Source organism: Canis lupus, chromosome 20 (assembly GCF_011100685.1).
Source record: "Canis lupus familiaris isolate Mischka breed German Shepherd chromosome 20, alternate assembly UU_Cfam_GSD_1.0, whole genome shotgun sequence".
Taxonomy (NCBI): Eukaryota; Metazoa; Chordata; class Mammalia; order Carnivora; family Canidae; genus Canis; species Canis lupus.
In genome coordinates this window covers 36,614,797-36,630,136 of record NC_049241.1, presented here as the reverse complement: position 1 = coordinate 36,630,136, position 15,340 = coordinate 36,614,797, and the positions used below count along the sequence as shown (strand labels likewise).

General features: G+C 43.7%; 1 protein-coding gene across 21 annotated transcripts in view; it reads left to right on the top strand.

Annotated features, from left to right (window-relative positions):
* CACNA1D (calcium voltage-gated channel subunit alpha1 D) overlaps positions 1–15,340 on the top strand; it is a 297,961-nt gene that overhangs the window by 149,691 nt on the left and 132,930 nt on the right. For 15 of the 21 annotated variants that reach the window (XR_005374892.1, XR_005374891.1, XM_038566156.1 and 12 more), the window contains exons 5-8: positions 2,535–2,677; positions 6,856–7,008; positions 7,535–7,731; positions 14,510–14,613. Coding sequence is in view for 19 of the 21 variants with exons in the window: in XM_038566156.1 (XP_038422084.1) it covers positions 2,535–2,677; positions 6,856–7,008; positions 7,535–7,731; positions 14,510–14,613 (597 nt within the window). In the remaining 2 variants the exon portion in view is untranslated. Of the gene's footprint in view, positions 1–2,534; positions 2,678–6,855; positions 7,009–7,534; positions 7,732–13,841; positions 13,946–14,509; positions 14,614–15,340 lie in introns of all 21 variants that reach the window. The other 6 variants (XM_038566148.1, XM_038566166.1, XM_038566152.1 and 3 more) reach the window with 1 other exon arrangement.

Here is a 15,340-nt window from a genome sequence, read left to right as displayed (position 1 = left end):
TCATGTGTATCAAATTTCTACTCACCAAAGTTTCCGACTACAGACTGTATCTCAATCCAATGGATTTTCCATTCCAAGCCAACTGTGACCTATTGCTTTTGTCAAGATTCCCAATGACAGAGGCATTAAGGAAGTAATTGATACTTCTAAAATGTTAACTGTAATAGTGTGACCACAAGAGGACTCAATGTGTCTACCAGAGCTGATAGTGATCCCCCCGCCCTCATATGGAGAAGTTTATTCCCCGCCCCCCCCCCCCCCCACACACACACACCTAATGTTTCAGGCAACATATATTTCAGGCTCCTCACTTAAGCTTTTGTAAAGAACATGGGGCACTCACGCTGGTGTTTTTAACTTGAGTCCGTTTAGGTAGCTCCTTGCCTTTTCCTGTGTTGGGGTAAACTGTAAAATTCTAGGATCAAATATTTTCTCTTCATGTCCTGAGCTCTCCAGGCGTGTGGTACTCTTTTTGTTGAGGGTGGGGGGTGTGAGCAGTGAAGGGAGTAGAATCGCAGAACATTAGACTGGGAAGGTGCAGGACTCTGGATGGTTTAACTCAGTTTCCTCCTTTTACAGAGGGGAAAAACTAAGGCTCAGAGGAGGGGAGGAACTTTCCTAGAGTCTCCTAACTCTTTGGAAGGGAAGCCAGCCCCAGCCCCTTCCACCCTGGCTGTCTGGAGAAGGCAGCCAGCTTCCCTCCCTGGCTCAGGTGCCTCTGTAACAGGAGCGAGCCATCATTCACCTGTTTTCAAGGGCATTGCTAAAGGTGAAAGGACCATGAAGGAAGCGCTGTAAAACACAGACGCTTGAAAGTGAGCTTCAGTCACCACCTGCATGAGTTACTTCCCTAACCCTTTGGGACGAAAATTCCTGTGGCTGCCACATTTCAGAAGTTTGAGGTTTTCTTTCCTCCTTTTTCTTTGTTTTTGTGAAGCTATGAACTTGTTTTGGAGGGGAGACTTTTAACTTGAGCCTTGGTGCAGGGGTTTACAGTAATTAAAAAAACAAAACTATTCTACTGAGAGAAACCAGTTATAAATTTGATCTATTTCCCTGGTCCTAACCAAAGAGAACCCACCATCTGAAGGTTTGAAAAGGTAGAGGCTTGATGTATTCCCCGCTGGAGCCGCCCCGCACCCCCCCCTCCCGCCCCCACCTGGGTTCACTGCTAATTGCTGTAGTGTTAAAACAAATGGCTGGTCTTTAAGCGTCCCAGAACGATAGCATGTGCCTGATCGGGACTGTGATCAGACCACCCTGTATTTTATGGACTTAGTGTCTTGGCAATCCAGAGGCATGCCAGTGGGGGCAGAGTTTCTGCTTTGGCTCCTAATTAAACTTTAGAAACCTTCTCTTTGTTGTTGGGCCAGTCATCCCCAATCTGATTGGCCAGAGTTGATTCTATTTGAAACGGGCAAATTTATATTTATTCTGAAAAACAAGCAATAATTCCAGAGCATAAATGTTTATTTGAAAGAGCAAAAGTAACTGTCAAGTGAGCAGATTGTCTGAAAATAGCTTTATCCGAAAAACCTTTGGAGAGTAGGAAAAAATGTGTCGTGGCTGCCAGATACAATATTATGCACATTTCAAAAGAGAAAATGATGATATTAATCCCTTACCTTGGGTTACTCCTTTTGGCCTTTGCCTCAGCAGCATCTGTGATTTACACCATTCCTTGAACATCTCTGTATGGGTGTAGAGAGGGGTGTGTGTGTGTGTGTGTGTGTGTGTGAGAGAGAGAGAGAGAGAGGCAGGGGCTGTATAGGAAATGGTGTAGCATGTTGATTAAGATTGGGACTCTGGGGTCAGTATTCACTCCTTGATTTACTCCTCAGATATTTTTCAAGCACCTTCTGTGTTGAGAACTGTTCTAGGCACTAAGCTTGAACAGACTAAATGCTCATGGCTTCTCGGCCTTTTGGCTAAGATCAAGAGTAGACTAGATGAACAAAGGAACAACACAGACTAGAAGTCCCTGCCCTCATGGAACCTGCGTCCTCTCCTGGTGGGGCCAGCATACCTGGATTCATATGTTACTTCTACCCTAGTAGTGGGACCTTGGGCAAGTTAATTGTTCTCATCAAGTGCGTTTCCTCACATGTTAAAGAATAAGAATTCCGACTGCCTAACACTTTGTGAGGATTGAGACAGTGTATGTAAAGTGGCACATAGTGAACTTGCGTGGAAGGTAGCTGCCATGATGATTGTCCTCGCCACTTCTGTTCTGGCAGGTCCACAGTTGTCATTGTTGGATCCCCGGTGAGTCCTCTCTTCTGTGGGACTGGACTTGCTCAGGGATGCTCCGCTGGCAGGAAAGCGGCCAAGCTCAGTCCTTGTCACATCATATCACATGTAAGGGTGGCTTTCAGGATTCACAGTCTGATTCTTGCCTTTGCCTTGCTTCCCCTTCATTTAGGCAGCAGCCCTGCAGAATTAGTCCTTGTGCAGAAATAACTACTATTATCATCCTGTTTTGCTTCCCTGGGTGACAGACTCTAACATTCCTTCCTTTCTTCTTTTTTTCCCAGATTGTTTAGTGTAATTCTGGAACAATTAACCAAAGAAACAGAAGGCGGTAACCACTCCAGTGGCAAGTCAGGAGGCTTCGATGTCAAAGCCCTCCGCGCCTTTCGGGTGTTACGACCACTTCGACTCGTGTCAGGAGTGCCCAGTAAGCACGTCTTGTTTCCTAAAGCCAGGAGTTTGTTGACTTGTTTTTCTGCTGGGTGGGGCTCAGGATTCTGGAGCCATGTGCTGCCAGGTGAGTTTTTGGGTGCCAGCCAGGGGCTCCGCAGATGACCACGGAGGCCTTCACGGTTCTCAACACACTTTACCTTGCATGGTCATTTTGAACCCCCTTGGTGGCCCTGAGAAAAGGCCCAGTAGTGATAGCTGTCTTCCTGATTCTGTAGGAGAACCTTCCCTTACAGTGGTGACACGAGGCCTTGAGGTCAAGCCACCTGATACCAGGTTGGTTTTCCTTCTTGGACACCTTGCTGCCACCTGCCTCCTCCTGCTCCCTAGCCTGCCCCTCTGAAAGTGGTGGCTTATGCAGGAGGAAGGTGTTGGAGGGCTTGCAACCGACTGCCTTTCTTCAAAGTGAGCAGCATCAGGAGGCTGGACTCCTGTAAAGTCTGCTCAGCTCTCCACTATTAGGAGTTGTGCATATCCAGCTCTGAGGAAGAAATGGATGCATCCAGATTGTCCCTGTATGTAGTGTATGGTGGGACCTGCTTGCAGTTGTTTGGAGAACTGAGTGAGATGATATGGGGAGAGACCTCACCCAGGGCAAGGTCTGTGGCTGGAGTTGGCCCTCCATGGTGAGAGATGCTGTTTCCCTCCATTAGGCTATGATACCTCTCCATGCCAGGCCCTGGTTTGCTTTTTGCTCCAGACTCTAGGCCAGGTTGAGTGCCACCTGAGTCGGGACAGGTGCTCTGTCTATGCTCTGGCCAGCAGCTGTAGGCGGCTTCTGCTTCTCTAAGGAGCATGGAGTATGCTTCACTGGGCTGTGTCCCTGATAGGACACCCCTGTTGGAGACCTGAGGGTAGAAGTCCCAGCATCTCTGTGAGGATTGTGGTAGCAACTGTCTGCTCCAACTGGAGTGAAGGATACGGGACGATAGGGTGTGCCTGTTTTTCATGACTCATAAAGCCATCAAAAGAGCACAGATCATGTTTTTGCCTCTCCAGAAGTTCTTCATGAGGTTTTATTAAACGTATTGGCATGCGGGACACACCAAAAATTCTCTGGAAAAAAAAAATATTTCCAAATTTAACATTTTAAAATGTAGGAAGTGGTGTTTTATGTGTACTTGTTTTTCCAGATGGTTCATTTATTTTCATTGAAAAAGATCAGCACAAGTCAAAACCACAGAACTGTCTGGAAGCAATTGAGAAAAATAGAAATACCTTGGAAATGACTGGTTCTGTTATGTGTAACATGATGAAATGAGAAGTTCAATGAGCAAACATGTTCGTTCAGATTTAGTTGTCATAGTTTAATCTAATCTCAAAGTAACCACGACAACCTTTTTTCCCCAAAGAGCAAATGACAGGACAGCCTGTTTGCAGTATGTGTTGTAAGGACAAGCAGGTGCTGTGGCTTCACGCATGCAAGTCTGGCTAGTGAAGGTCTCCGAACTCACAGATCATTGTTTTGGCTTCCTTGTTTAATGAGGTTTTCACTAAACGACTAGCTTAGTGTTCCTGGATACTCTTGAGAACCAGTTTTAAAGTATATTTCTTCCTTTTCTCCCTTCTATAACATGATGGAACTTTGCATCACACTCTCCCAGAGGTCAACAGGGAGAAATGGGGACCTGAGTCTTGTCAAGGACTTTTCAGCTCATATTTATTAATTGTGCTACTTGAGAACATCCAAGTCTCTCATCAGCCCCAACTGGACTTTGGGGAGATGGGTCAGGGGGTCTGGGTCATGATGTTTTCCATGAGGATTGGTACCTCGGGCCTAGTGATTTCTTAAGAACTATGAAATTGTTAAAAGTGCCCAGGAAGGTGTGACTGTTTACACTCACCTGGCAATTGTCTTGTGCCTTCTATAGAGAATTCAGACTGTTCTAGAAGACACGATTCCGTGTGTGTTTATGAATGTATAATCATTCGTTGGGAGGTAAATATGTATTGTAAAAGAAAGTGCTTCAGACATTTGTGGAGTTCTTAACCACCCATACTCAGATGGTAAATATTTATGAGAATCCTGGACCGTCAAATGGGAAAGAACCCTACAGATCATCTGGTCCATGGGCATCATCTTTTAGACGAGGAAGCAAAGGGCTGTGGAGGGGTAGCAGCTTATACAGATTCCCACAGTCAGTGGGTGGCTGAATGGGAATAGACACATTTTCTCCCAGTTCCTGGCCTAGTAGTCTTTTCGTTCCACCCCACTGTCTCTTAAACTGGAGTCCTATGAGCTCTGCTGCACAGTGATTATGTATAAAGGAGCCTAATGTCAGGAAAGTCTACACATTCACATTAAGATAAACTTCATTATCTCATAAATTTGGCCAATCTGAAATACAGTAGTTGCAGTGAACAAATATGTTCATGAAACACATAACTCATTACCATAGACTTGAGAAGAGCTAACTGCCAGATGATGATTTGGAATGCCCCATCCATGTCCAACCTCCCCCCAGTGAAAAAAAACAAACCCCTGTCCAAGTCCATGAGAGCAGATACTTCTTTTCATCTAATTCCTGATAAAAGGTGAAAACATTAAAAGTCATCCTATTAATCATTTTTTTCCTAAAACCATTTGAACAGTTAAATATCTTAATTACAATTGCTAATGACTATTTTTTTTCTTTGCTTGGTGTGTTCTGACTTCTGTCTTATTCACCTCTAGCATCTTGGCTTCTTACACTCTCATTCTTGGAATATGTATTGGGAGAGGGAAAAAGATACTATAAAAGAGCTGTGTGAAGGAGGAGAGAGGGTGGGGAGAGGAAGGGGAAGAAAGGGCAGAATGGGGAAAACGTGAACCTCACAGAGCAGCAGCTGTGCTCACGGGGTTGAGGAGAAGAACGTGGATGCTAAAGCCAGGATTCCAGAAGCCTGGCTGCAGTGTGGGTTCTGGTTTCTTTCTGACCACTCACCCATAGTCTGCTGTTTCCGCCCATCTACTCCTAACCTGAGTGTTGCCTCACCAACCCTCTTTCCATGATTTCACTCCTCTCCTGTACCGTGGCTTCCAGGTGTTCACGCCCCACCCTCATCCTTCAAGTCCATGTCCCTGCTGCAGGACACTTCTCCCTTAATGCTGAGCCCATGATTAAACTTCCTGGGTGCCGAGTGGCTCTTGCCCTTCTACCTCCCTTGTTCCAGGGGAATCTCCTTTCCACATCCTTGTTTTTGTTTAGGCACAGGGGTTTGCCTCAATACCCGGCCTCCATGGGTGCCTTCTCCTCCCTCAAACTCTGTTGCTGATTCATCCCTAACCTCAGGCTGTCCTGCCTGGATCCCAGTGCTCCCCAGATACCGCTCTGCCAGCCTCACCTCTTGCTGTCTTGTCCATCTTTCAAAAGAGGCTGCCTCTTGCAGATGAGCTAAGAATCCAGCCCTGTAATCCAAATTTAATACCCAGAGCTACCCAGCTGCAATCTGCTTTCCTTTCCTGATCTTCTTTCCACTGTGTGACCACCAGCCAAAACTCACTGGTGCCCGGCCCACATTGCCTAGTTTCCCTCCGTGCTCCTGGTGCTCTTCCCTCTGGCCAGAGTGGCTCATCTCCCAGGGCCCCCTGTGCCAGTCCATCCTCTCCCACCTTTAGGCCCTAGCGAGAGGGGGCTGTTGCCCAGTTCTCTGTCTTACCCCACTCAGAAGTGATGTCCTTCATCCATCCCTCTTTAATTTTCACTGTTTGATATTACTCCTATAGAATCTGTGTGCTACCCTAGCGGGATGTGTGTTTCATTCTTACCTCCCCTTCTAGAATATGCTTCTTTGAGAGAAGGTACTTTATGTAATACATCTTCATATTCCCCAAAGCACTAAATTTTACGCTTGCCACATGGTTGCTGTTCAAGGAATTCTGTTGAATGGGTAAACAAACATGTGAATGAATAACTGACTTGGAGATTGGGCAGTCCTCTCTCTGGGCCTTAGTTTTTCCATCTGTTGAGTGAGGCAATTGGATTAGATGGTCTTTTAGATTCTTCTTTAACTTATCCAGGTTTAATATTAATTTAATGTTAAATATCTCTGAGTTTTATTACTGTGTGTCATACATGAGGCAGGCATCAAGACATCATCAGGAATTACATTATGTATATGTATGTATCTGTGAAGTATCTCCCTGGCTCACAAACTTATTTCTCTCTCTCCTAGGTTTACAAGTTGTCCTGAACTCCATTATAAAAGCCATGGTCCCCCTCCTTCACATAGCCCTTTTGGTATTATTTGTAATCATAATCTATGCTATTATAGGATTGGAACTTTTTATTGGAAAAATGCACAAAACCTGTTTTTTTGCTGACTCAGGTGAGTAATGAAAACGGTAGCTAATGTAACTTAAAAATTTAATTTTCCCCAAAGTAACTTCTGTGGTTTTGGGAAAATCTAAAGCAAAATGGGGGGGGGGGGGGAGGGTGTGGAAGAGCCAAATATACCAGTAAGAACCAGCCAGTTCTTAGCATGAATTATGTTCAGAATAAATGAGGATTTAATCTCTTCTATCCTGATTTCCTATGTAATGCATCCTGGCACATAAGATAAAGTATCCCCAAAACTAGAACATGAGGGGAATCACTACCATCGTTCTCTGTACGCTGAAGAAAGGTGCTGTAGAGACAGGGCAGAGGAGAGAGCCGTGGATTCTGAGTGCAGAAATGGCATATGCCACCAAGGAGGGAGACTTCGAAGTGGACCTTTAGGGTCAAGTGGGAGACTGACAGCATAGATAGGAGGCAGGTGTTCTGAGCTCTGGCGAGGGCACTACACTTCCATTGGCTTCGGGCTTCCTGGTGTTCATGTGTGGGGTGGTGAAGCCTGTGTGCTCTGTTTGCAGATATCATAGCTGAAGAGGACCCAGCGCCATGTGCGTTCTCAGGGAATGGACGCCAGTGTGCCGCCAATGGCACGGAGTGTAGGAGTGGCTGGGTTGGCCCAAATGGAGGCATCACCAATTTTGATAATTTTGCCTTTGCCATGCTCACCGTGTTCCAGTGCATCACCATGGAGGGCTGGACAGATGTGCTCTACTGGGTAAGCAGCAGGGGGACAGCGTGTGTGGTGTTCTTTTGTTGATAGAGTGTTTCATTCGCTAGAGCCATTGAAGAGTTAGCTGAAAAAGAAACCCTGATAGTCAGTTCTTGGGAAGGGAAGCAGACCCTCTCCTCAGTGAGATGACCCCTCTTTCCTTAGTTTCCACTTAGCCTTAGTTTCCACTCCAGAAAGCTGTTGTCTGCCTGGGGACATGCTGCTCAGTGTGCCCACGAATCCTTTAGAGGAACTCCCAAAGTCAGGACTGTTCTGAATTAAATTCTTAGAGAGCCAGGGGTTATTTTTCAGGTTAAGATGCTCCTGGACTTCCATGAGCTTGATTTATTTTTTACTTTTATATTTTTTTACATAAAAGGTAGCTTGCTTTATCAGATACTAAACAGAAGAAATTGGATCCCTTTTATGCTTTCCATGAACTTAGTACAACCTTCAGGCCAAAATGGATTTCCCCATATTATACTATTTCCCTTTTGCATCTTCAGCAATACCATAAATCAGCCCAGCACAAGCTCCTATGTCTCTCTTCCTTTTTCTTTGGAACTATAGAAGTCTGTCAGAGAGGGTAGGAAAGGCACATCAAACTTCCAGGGCTGGTGGATCCATCCAACCTGCAGTGAAAAACGGAAGGACGCCTTTTCTATGGCTAAGGTCTGGTTATTCTTGTTCCCAACAGAACCCAGAAGGATTTGCTATAAAAGAAGAACAAAAGTATCTTAACAGCTATTTCCCAGAGCTGAGGTTGTTTGGTTATTTATTTGATAGAATCTAAAAAAGCTCACAGAAATTTAGAAATTATTTTCCCTGGCACAGATTGCCAAGAAAAACAGCCGACATGCAGATCTTAAGCCTAAACCCAAGTTCAGATGGGATTAATCAGGATTCCAATAATGATTCGTTAAAAGGCAATTAGTGATAAAGTACTTCTTGAATGGGCAGTCTTTAGTTAGGCCTACAAATTGAGAAGTAGCTTCTGGCTCTAAATCTTAAACTCTTTCTAGGGTTCCATATTCCTTTATACCTTCAGAGAACCTGGCACACAGTGGTTATATGTAGGTTTTTGCTTCCCTTCACCATTGAACACCATGTTTATAGGATTGTAGAAGTCCTTATGTATTCAATTAGGCAAAAAAGGTATGTTTTTATTTTCTTCCCCAAAGTGTGAGCCTAATTTGGTAAAAAGTTTTGAGCATCACCAACGTGTTGTATCTTGTTTCTCTCTCTTTTCTTTTCTTTTTCTTGTTGTCCTAGGAAAGAGAGAGAAAGTGTGTGTGTGTGTGTGTGTGTGTGTGTGTGTGTGTGTGTGTGTGTCTATGTCTGTGTGGGTATGCATGACTGTTATTTACATCCATAAGATGATGCCTTTCAGGAAGAGGAAGAAGGAGGGAAATTATATTGGATGAACCAAGACCATGCCTATGGCAAGGGGACCTTCAAATCAGATAAAGCATTCATTGTCAGTATTATTTTCAAAGTTGCAAATCCTCGTTAGATTAATCTCAATTCCAGTCTTGCCTTGAAATTTCTGATAAATAGAAAAGATTTATCCAAATAGCCCAAACTTTGGTCCCTGCCCCCTGCCCCAAATGGGATAGGAACAATATTTTGATTTTTTTAAAATCTGACTCCTTTCAGCTCTGTTGTTCTCTCTGTCAGAGTCAACTGTCCACTGCTGATCCAACATGCCTTGACTACACAGTTTTATACTTTGTTAAATTTTTGCACATGGATTCTCTCATGAGAATCTCTTTCCTGTTGTCAAGCAAGTGAAAACTGTGAGTGTGTGGTTAAAGGAGAGAAAATTCCATGCACCCAGAAACCAAAGTTTCCATTGCTTTCCTCTGAACCTTTAAGTATCACCTAGGATTGTATAATTATCATCTCTATTGTTAATATGACAATCAGAGTTAATAATTTGACAATATAATAATTATATTCTCTGTGAATTACAGGGCATCTTTATTCTGATGGAGGAACTCAAGTAATTTATCAACATTATCCCAGTCTATGTCCCTTTCTTAGAAGGACTGGGATTTTGAAGATCAAATGTGTGTATAGAGAGACCCAGTGAACATCCCCAGAGTCCTCCTGCCGGTAGTCGTGGTTCTTGATCAGAGATCTATAGACCTATAAGGGGCCACATGGTAAATATATTTGGCCTTGCAGACCATAATATCACTGTCACAAGGACGCATTTCTGCCCTCTGCCTGCCCACGTTGCTCAGAAGCAGCCATAGACCACATGTAAACAAATGGGTGTGGCTCTGTTCATTAAAATTTTATTTCTAAACACTGAACTCTGAGCTTTGTATAACATTCATGTGTCATGAAATGTTGTTTTGATTTTTTCTTCCTAGCTATTTAAAAATGAAAAGCTACTTTTAGCTCAAGGGCTGTGCAAAAGCAGGTGGTGGGCTGGCTTTGGCCCACAGGTCATAGTTTGGTGACCCCTGCTCTAGACTGGAACCCAGCACGCTTTCCTTGGCATTCTCTACTGTCAGAGGTTTGTGAACCATTCTAGAACACTAGAGGGCAGCTAAGTAATCTTCCAAACAGTTAACTGAGATCTTATCCTCTGAAACACATCAGGTTGTTTTTCATTGCTTATTGATTATATTTATTAACTCATCAGAAAGACCAGAGCCAAGGCACCAAACCATTTTTAATATTTAATGGGCCATGGTCAGATGGAAGGTACACAGCTGTGTTCCAGAACAGAACATCCTTGACCGGCACAGAGCAAGTGCTTAACAAATACTAGTTACCCTTACTCCTCATGGTATAATCCCATTGCCTCAATGTAGAAGGGCCATATTTAAATATCAATTTTTATTCACAATAAGGTGTAAAGGAAATATCTTGAGAGACAACTAAAGAGATTGTAAATATTTATTGCAAGCAATCATCTAGATGTTTGTATATGGTGGACAAAGTCTTTGCCAGGGATTACTTAGCATCTTGTCAAGTTTATATTTGGTCAATGTTCTCAAGCTCACTGATGCCTTGGTTCTCAAGAATTTCTGGCAAAGGCCTGGCTAGGTCTTGAGAAAAGTACAAGTGGGTCCAATATGCAAGAAGGACATACTTAGAACTATTTGGATGTGTGGGAGTGGGATTATCAGTTTCTGGTGGGGAAAAAGTCCTTATAGAGCCCTGTTATAAAGTTCATTCTATAAGCATAATTACAGTGCCTCCTCACCCACATATATTTGTTGTCTCTGGAGGAAACAGGGTATAGGGCAAGGGAAGAACATGAAGGCTGGATAGGGCTGGGTGCATGATCTTGGATAGGTCTCCACAACTCTCTGGGCTTTAATTTTCTTATCTGCAAGATGCACAGTTAGACTACCTGAACCAGTTCTTCAACTCAGAGGAAATATTTTTAAAAATAGGAAATTAAAATAGCATTGGTTTAAGGAAAGAGCGACTCACACATAAATCATTTATGATCCCTTGCCTTGCCGCCACGCTCCTTCCTCAGTGAACATGCCTATGAAGGTGCTGGCTGCCAGACTCCAGTGTAAAGTTCTCATGGTCAAACTGATGATCTGCTTCGTTCAAGACACCTAGGAAATTTCTCTCTCGTTGGCCAACAGCCTGCCTTTCTCTTATTCCAACCAGTATTACCAAGTTTCCAGTAGTGTTCTTCACCAGTTAGAAAATAACAAAAAGCTTTAGGTTGGTCTTTAATTGGAGACAAGAATGTGCATCTCAGTCTTTGAAATGAGGGGGAAAAAAAAAAGAAACTAAATAGAATATTATTTTCTAGGTATCAGATGACACCACATGATGAGTTTGATATGAAACTTTTAAGAATGAATGTAAATTGAAATGCTGCAGGTCATGTTGATTTTTTTTCATTGTTGATAAAGACCATGCAGACAAAATTCCCAGCAGAGCCTTTATTGTCATTTGGGTATTTTGGGGGACAGCTCGCCAGTTCTGACTTCTCCCATGTATTTGGTGAGGTCTGAGAAATATTGGCCTCTGATAAGAGACTTGGATTGAGAAGTTTGGAGAAGGACTGGCCCTCAGAGCTTAAGTTTTGTTTCTTTTCCCACCTTCTGTAGAGTTAGAGATAATCTTCTGCGGCCTTCCCTCCAGCCCCCAGCTGTCATTCCAGTTGATATTTCTGATCCAAGTAATTGTGAATCTGTCAAACACCTATTCCTGAGATCAAAAGCTGCTTTAATTTTTAAGTGCCCTCCCAAGTGGAACAGACTGCTGTTCTTAGAACATTCCGTGCAACAACAGACTGAGGCCTGAATGAGGATTGGTAAAGTGGTTGGCTTGGCCGCTGACCAGCCCTTTCACCACATCCTGGTCAGCTCACAGCTGGGTCCAGGATGGGTCACCTCGCACCAGGGCAGTACAAGAGTGAGGTCTACTGATGGGAGTGTTGGACTTTGCACATCCTTCCTCACACCATGAGCACACACTCCCCTTCTATCTGCACTGCTCCAACCTAGAAGAGACAGGTCCAAAGAGAGGTCTCTATGGAAGGTCCTAACTCCAGGCCAGGCTCTGGCCACTACACCAGGCAGCCTGGTTCTTCTCTTCCACACATGGGTTTTTAAATAAGTTTAGTGGTTTCATTGCTTTGGAAGAATTACCTTCTGCCTTCCTGCTGAAATTAGTTTATCCAGCTTAATTCGATCAACAATTGCAGCCACGGCCCTGGTTCATTCATTACTCTAATTGCCAATGTGAGATGTGCAGACTGATATGAGTTCTATTAAGCACATCAATTTTCATGTGGCCAAACAGGTGTTTCATAAGGGATTTAATGCCCTCTCCCTAGACTTCAACAGATGTTAGATCTTTTTTTTTTTAATGTTCTCTTTTCCTGTTTGGCTTCTGCATGCAGCAAACATAGTGAAATGCACACACTTCATTCTGTAAAGCTAAAATCCAAAGCCGGGTAACGTGGAGGAAGTCATATGCTTGAAGGCCGAAGGGGCTTACAAGAACCATGACTCTCAGACTATGTATAGTTCTATTGGCCAAGATTATGGGTGTTCCAAGCAAAGTCAGGCCTGCAGCCATTCATTCTATCCCCAAACTGGTCCTTAATGCCTCCTTCCTGGGAGAAGTGTTTGCCTAATTTAACACTTACAGGTGCTGCTGGAAAATACCATCTAGCCATGAACCTTGAAGCACTGGTTTGCTCCCACATGAAAGCTGCTTGTGACCAAACCTTCCCTGTGAGGGTCTACCCCAAAGGCCATGTCTGACTCTTCTAGAAAAAGTGGCACAGGGTTCCTCTGGACTCTTTTACCTAGTCTTGGTCAGCTCACAGCTGGAGTCAACTCTCATGGGTGGGTCATCTAGGTCAAAGCTAGGTGTGGGGATAAAAGCTTCTTTCTTTATCCTGGGTCCTTCCTTGGGTGCAGGTGGCAAAAATTTCATTCCCAAAAGCTCCCTTGAATGTGTGTCACCTAGTTGACTTCTGAACACTTTCTTCTTTGTGTTAATTTAGTTGTGCTTATACTCACTGATTGCAGATAATATAGATTTTAGGTGGGTCAGGTTCTTTGGATGGGTTGGCTTCCAATAGAAATTTATTACTTTAAGGTGTTTTTTTTTTTTTTTTAAGGGAAAGAATTGATAGTGTCAAATGTTATAAGTTTGTCTCTGTAAGACTTTTCCACCATCACAAATGATAAAAGCAAAAAGTTTTAACAACTTGAGTAGGAAATACTTTTTAGCTAAGCATTAGCTTAGAATAGATCTACCAAGATCTAGTCTGAAAGTCCATCATCCAAGACTTTCCATTAAGCCAGATCCCAGCTGATTGCCCTGCTTGTGTCAAAGTCTGCTATTATTTGCCCCCAAAGCTTTGATGACTCTTCATGGGTGTTTGTGTGTGTGTGTGTGTGTGTGTGTGTGTGCGCGTGTGTGTGTGTGTGCGCGCGCGCGCACGTGTGCACGCGTGTTGGGAATATATAGTGAATGTACCTTGGCTACTGTTGTCTCTGATTCAAATCTAAGTAAATGTTTAATTCAATATATTGAATACTGTCTCTAATGTCACCTCTCTCTCTATTAGATCCTCTTATTAACCTGCTCCTATGAGACCATCTCATTTCTTGCAGATGAATGATGCTATGGGATTTGAATTGCCCTGGGTGTATTTTGTCAGTCTCGTCATCTTTGGGTCATTTTTCGTACTAAATCTTGTACTTGGTGTATTGAGCGGGTAAGCTACACCTCTTTCATCTTGAAAGCAGAGTCCTAAGGACAGTTGCCAAGACCACACAGGTTTTGCTAGATTGAGGAGGGGAGGGCAGCCGGATGGGTGCCAAACATGTTCTGTGTCCTCCGAGATGCTTTCTCTTTTGCTGAGGCTTCCCAAGTCAAGATGCTTTCTGGAATGTCACCAACCTTTATGAAAGAAAGGTATGGAAAGGTTATTGACCAGAAACTAATCAGCGTTGTTGCTTGGAATTTAAAGAGATTCCATTGCTTGCCCTTTTGTCTGTCCTAAAATGAGATACATTTATAATTGCTTTATTGGTCTGGATCCAAATATGCAGATTAATTGGTACAAAACAGTAGCTAAGCGAGCTGATCCTGGCTGACACTTGGTGGGCCAGGTTTGTAGATTTCACCAGAACTTGTCCTTACCTGCAGACAAAAGGTGAAAGGTCCTAGCTGGGGTCCCTGTCCTAAGAGCAGTAGTCTGTGTGGTCTGGCAGCTGCTCCTGGGGCTCTGCTCTTTAGTAAATGGATAACTGATAACTGATCTCCTTACATTTTACAGGTAAATGATGCGATAGGATGGGAATGGCCATGGGTGTATTTTGTTAGTCTGATCATCCTTGGCTCATTTTTCGTCCTTAACCTGGTTCTTGGTGTCCTTAGCGGGTAAGCAGTCAGATCCACGTTGCACATTCTGCTGCTGCCACGCGTGGGGCGGCTCTGCGTGTCCCCCAGCTGCTCCCTGCGGCTTCTCTGCATGCGTGTGGACTCTGATGTCCCTTCTGTGTGTTGCTTTGGATTGAACTGTGATTCTCTCTGCCTGTATCTTGTCTGTGAGATTCTGTGTTGCTGACGCTTGCCAAACGTTATTAATTTAATGAAAACATTTCCCTGAGGCCAGGTGTGTCAGTGTGGCCATGTGCAGAAGTGGATTACAATGAGTGAAGGGAGTCCCAGCCTCGGTGTCCTCAGGAGAGGGTCTTTGTCTTTTGTGGCTTTGTTCCCATTAGTATATAACCTGGCCTTTTTGAGTTACCCACAGTGTGTTGCGAATGTTTCCAGAGTGTTTCAGATTTTATGAAGAAGGAGGTATAAACCCAGATTAGCACATAAATACTGAACAACTTCAAAATCTTACATCCTTCAAGTCATTTATTTGCTTGGTTTTCTGCTACTGTCATTGTGAGGATTGTCCCTCTAATTCATGATTAGTCTCAACTTGTGGAATCTTTAATGCAGAGTAACAACCAGCTTTTGCATATGCACTTCCTATGGCCTTATCATTCTGCTCACTCAGTCACTGTTTTTGAAATTTCACTTCGCTGCCTCCACTCCTTGGATGACCATAGAGTGGTCCATCTTCTCCATAGAGAAGATTCTCCATAGAGTGGAG